Below are 3,736 nucleotides of genomic sequence, written 5' to 3'. Positions count from 1 at the left end.
ACCCCTTCGAACCCTTCGTTAAGGCGGGGTGGGGGTGGCGGGTGGGGGCACTGTCCTGGCCGTTGGGGAAAGGGCGCCCGGAGCCGGGCCGGGCTGCTTGGAGTCCCTGATCTCTGGGAACACCCGCCGGTGTCAGCGCCCCAGCCGCACCCGGGAGAAGAGGGAGCCGGCGCTCCAGTGTCGGGAGGAGCGGGTGGGGCGGGGGAACCAAAGGCCACACACCCTCGTTCGAGACACCTTCTGAGACCCCACGAACCTGCTGGGGTGGGGAAGGGAGAGGGCAAAACAAGACGACTGCATTCCCGGGCAGAAGTTGGCTACAACCCTCCGGTCCAAGGTTGGAAGAAAGCAGGGAGGGCTTGGAACCTACAACGTGCAATTTCGTGGATGAGGTGCGTATATCATGATCTACATTTTACAGAAAAAGAAGCTAGAACTCAGGGGAAACGGCCAACGCTTTGCGTTCTGAAGCTCTGACTTCCCACTCCTCAGCTTTAGAGCTTTGAAGGACGTGTTTACTACCTTCATGGCTTCTCACGTGAGATAAGGACGTTCCCCTCCTCACTGAATGCAGGGAAGGTGGCTTGCCTGAAAGGACCTGGCACCCCCTTAGCCATGCTTAGCCTCCTTTTCTCTGTTCCTAAGTGAATTGCCTAAGGTCACATTGCTGGGAGGCAGCACGGCTGAGCCTGGGCCCCCGCAGCCCTGACTCCTGCTACACCACAGCTGCCTCTGTGTCCTGGGCCAGGGCTGCATTCGCCTAAAGCAGCTGAGGAGCCCTGGAGCTGGTGTGGCCATGACGTGCAACTCCCAGACACAGCTGTCAGCACCCAACTTTCCTAAATTACTCCTAGACACTTACCCTGGGACTCAGCTGCTGCTTTGTCCCAGTTTACTGATTCTTACCCACCACAAAGCAATTTTTTTTTTTGAGTCAGGGTCTCACTCAGAATACAGTGGCACGACCACGGCTCACTGCAGCCTCATCCTCCTGAGTAGTTGGGACTACAGGTGCAGGCCACCATGCCCGACTAGTTTCTTGATTTTTTTGTAGAGATGAGGTCTCACTGTGTTTGCCTATGCCGGTCTCGAGCTCCTGGGCTCAAGCAGTCCTCTCCCCTTGGCCTCCCCAAGTGCTGGGATTACAGGCGTGAGCTACCATGCCTGGATGACCACCACAAAGTATCTTTTATGATGTCTCTTAAAATCTTCATCTCAGGATCTCAGGCTCTTAGATCCTGGGCACTGTTGTCCTCCTCTATGGTCAAGAGGCTGCTTTTGCAAGACATCCAGTGGAAGAGGGGAGATGGCCCACTTGATATGAACCCCAAAAGTCCTCCTGGCAAAGATAATTCCCTCAATGGTACAGAAAACAGCCAGGCAGTCTCAGAGCTACTTCAGGCTGGGGACCAAATCTATCCCTTTCCTCCCACCCAGGGCTGCCCTTTTCAAGAAGGAAGCATGGTCAAGTGGTGATAAGATGGGAGAGGGAGCCAGGAGGGGAAGAAAGCAAAACAAGCCATTTCCACTGGACTGGGGCCAGAGGCACACGAGTCCACTGTGGGGTAGGACCAGGGTGGGGTCATGTTAAAAGGGGACAAAAGCAAACATTGGGTTTCACATAAGACAGAATGGTATAATGGATTTTAAAAACCAAACATTGGTTAGGACTCTAAAGGCAAATTCTATCTCTCTCTCTTTTTTTTTTTAATAGAAACGGGGTCTTGCTATGTTGCACGCCTGTGCTCCAGTGATCCCCCACTCCCCTCAGCCTGCTGAGTAGCTGGGACTCTAGATGTGGCATGCCCAGCTTGCCTGTGTCTTGCTGTTATGACTTTGTCTTGCTTGTTTTAACCTTGGGCAGGTTATTTCACAACTCTGGAACTCAACATTTTCACATGTAAAATGGCCTTAGAATGAAAAAGGAAAACACAGGTAACTTGGTAGGCTTGGTAGGAAGTGTTATTTTTGGCCTAGAATTGGAGTTACGTTTGCACCATGATGTTGAGCCCTCCAGAGGAGAACTCATTATAGTCATTCCTAAACTTGAGTTTTCCAACCCTCCAGTTGGAGAATTGGGGAATTTTCTCTCTTGATTTTCCACCTCCCACTTTGTCATACCAGTTGGCTGTTGTTTGGATGTTTTTCTTGACCACTGAAGGCATCCTAATAACTGGGTGTTTGCTCTGGAAGTCTTTGGAGCTGACCAGGGACTGGAGACCTTATCTTTCTCTTCCAAGTAGCCATAGGAGACAGTTTCCTGATCTGCAGCATTGAGAAAAGGCTTCATTGAGAACACAGGGAGGATCCCTCAAGGGAAGCTCCCTGGTTTCTATCCCAGAGGGCTTGTACTTTCCCCTTCTAAGCCCAATTCTGCTTTTGCTATACAAAATAGACTTTTTAATTACAAATAATGCACGGGTATATACTAGTTGCAAAACATTTAACACAGAAAACTTTTTACCCCCCCTCCTGTCTCCACATATTTTGGATTTCTTTTTTTGAGTTGGAGTCTCATTCTGTCACCCAGGCTGGAGTGCAGTGGCACACTCAGAGTCACCACAACCTCAACCTGTTGGGCTCAGGCAATCCTTCTGCCTCAGCCTTCCAAGTAGCTGGAACTACAGGTGCAAGCCATAATGCCCGGCTAATTTTTTTTTTTTTGAGTCAGAGTCTCACTATTTTGATCAGGCTGGAATGCAGTGACATGCTCATGGTCACTGCAGCCTTCACCTGCTGGGTTCAGGTGATCCTTCTGCTTCAGCCTTCCAAGTAGCTAGAACTACAGGCATGTGCCACTATGCCTGGCTAATTTTTTTATTTATGTAGAGATGAGATCTCACCAAGTTGCCCAGCCTTGTCTCGAATCCCTGGGCTCAGGCAATCCTCTCGCCTCAGCCTCCCAAAATGCTGGGATTAAAGGCATAAACCACTGCACCCGGCTTTAAGTTTTTGATTTATTGTAGAGATGAGGTCTGGCCAAGTTGCCCAAGCTGGTCTCAAACCCCTGGGCTCAGGCAGTCCTCTCGCCTCCACCTCCCAAAGTGTTGAGATTACAGGTATGAGCCAACACGCCTGGCCAGGATAGTTTTTTAAAAGCATAAATATTCATTGACTTTTAAAACATGCAATAATATGTCTTTCCATTATACTACATATAGATATGACTTTTTCCTTCCAACTGTGTTGCCTTCAGCCTTTTCCTCTTACACCCAGTGGAGTCTAAGCTTTAAGGTCCTTACACATTCCTGTATTCCTCTGCCCCCGCATCCCGTCCCCAACCCCCAGTGCTTGGAAAGAGAGGGATCTGGTTCTGGTTCAGGTGGACATTGTCCTGAGATTTCTGGCCCCAGCGTAGATTGAGTCCTTCTGAGCAGAGATCCTACTGCCATGTAGATTTCCCTTCATGTTACAGGGAAAGAGATGACTTGACCTTTAGAAATAGCCTCCCTCCCTCCCTCCCTCCCTTTCTTCCTTCTTTTTTTCTTTCCTTCACATCAGGGTCTCACTTCGTCCCCCAGACAGGTGTGCAATGGTGCGCTCATAGCCCACTGCAGCCTGAACTCCTGGGCTCAAGTTATCCTCCCACCTCAGCCTCCTGAGTAGCTGGGACTACAGGCATGGTGAGCCACTGCACCTGGCTAGGTGTGCCTTTTTTTCTAATCTTCAACCTCCCTCCTACACACACACCAATTCAAGGCAACACGGGAGGGAGTAAGAAGCACTAGGGCCCCCT

General features: G+C 50.2%; 1 protein-coding gene across 1 annotated transcript in view; it reads right to left on the bottom strand.

The window, feature by feature from the left end:
• RAMP2 (receptor activity modifying protein 2) overlaps window positions 1-2,165 on the bottom strand; it is a 4,461-nt gene extending 2,296 nt beyond the window's left edge. The window contains exon 1 of the mRNA XM_008068239.1: window positions 1,990-2,165. Coding sequence (XP_008066430.1) covers window positions 1,990-2,165 — 176 coding nt within the window. The remainder of the gene's footprint in view (window positions 1-1,989) is intronic.
• Window positions 2,166-3,736: the final 1,571 nt, after the last annotated feature.

This window comes from Carlito syrichta, unplaced genomic scaffold, assembly GCF_000164805.1.
Source record: "Carlito syrichta isolate Samal-C Ts95f unplaced genomic scaffold, Tarsius_syrichta-2.0.1 Scaffold309898, whole genome shotgun sequence".
NCBI lineage: Eukaryota > Metazoa > Chordata > Mammalia > Primates > Tarsiidae > Carlito > Carlito syrichta.
The sequence above is the reverse complement of the archived record's forward strand: the minus strand, read 5'-3'. Positions and strand labels throughout refer to the sequence as shown.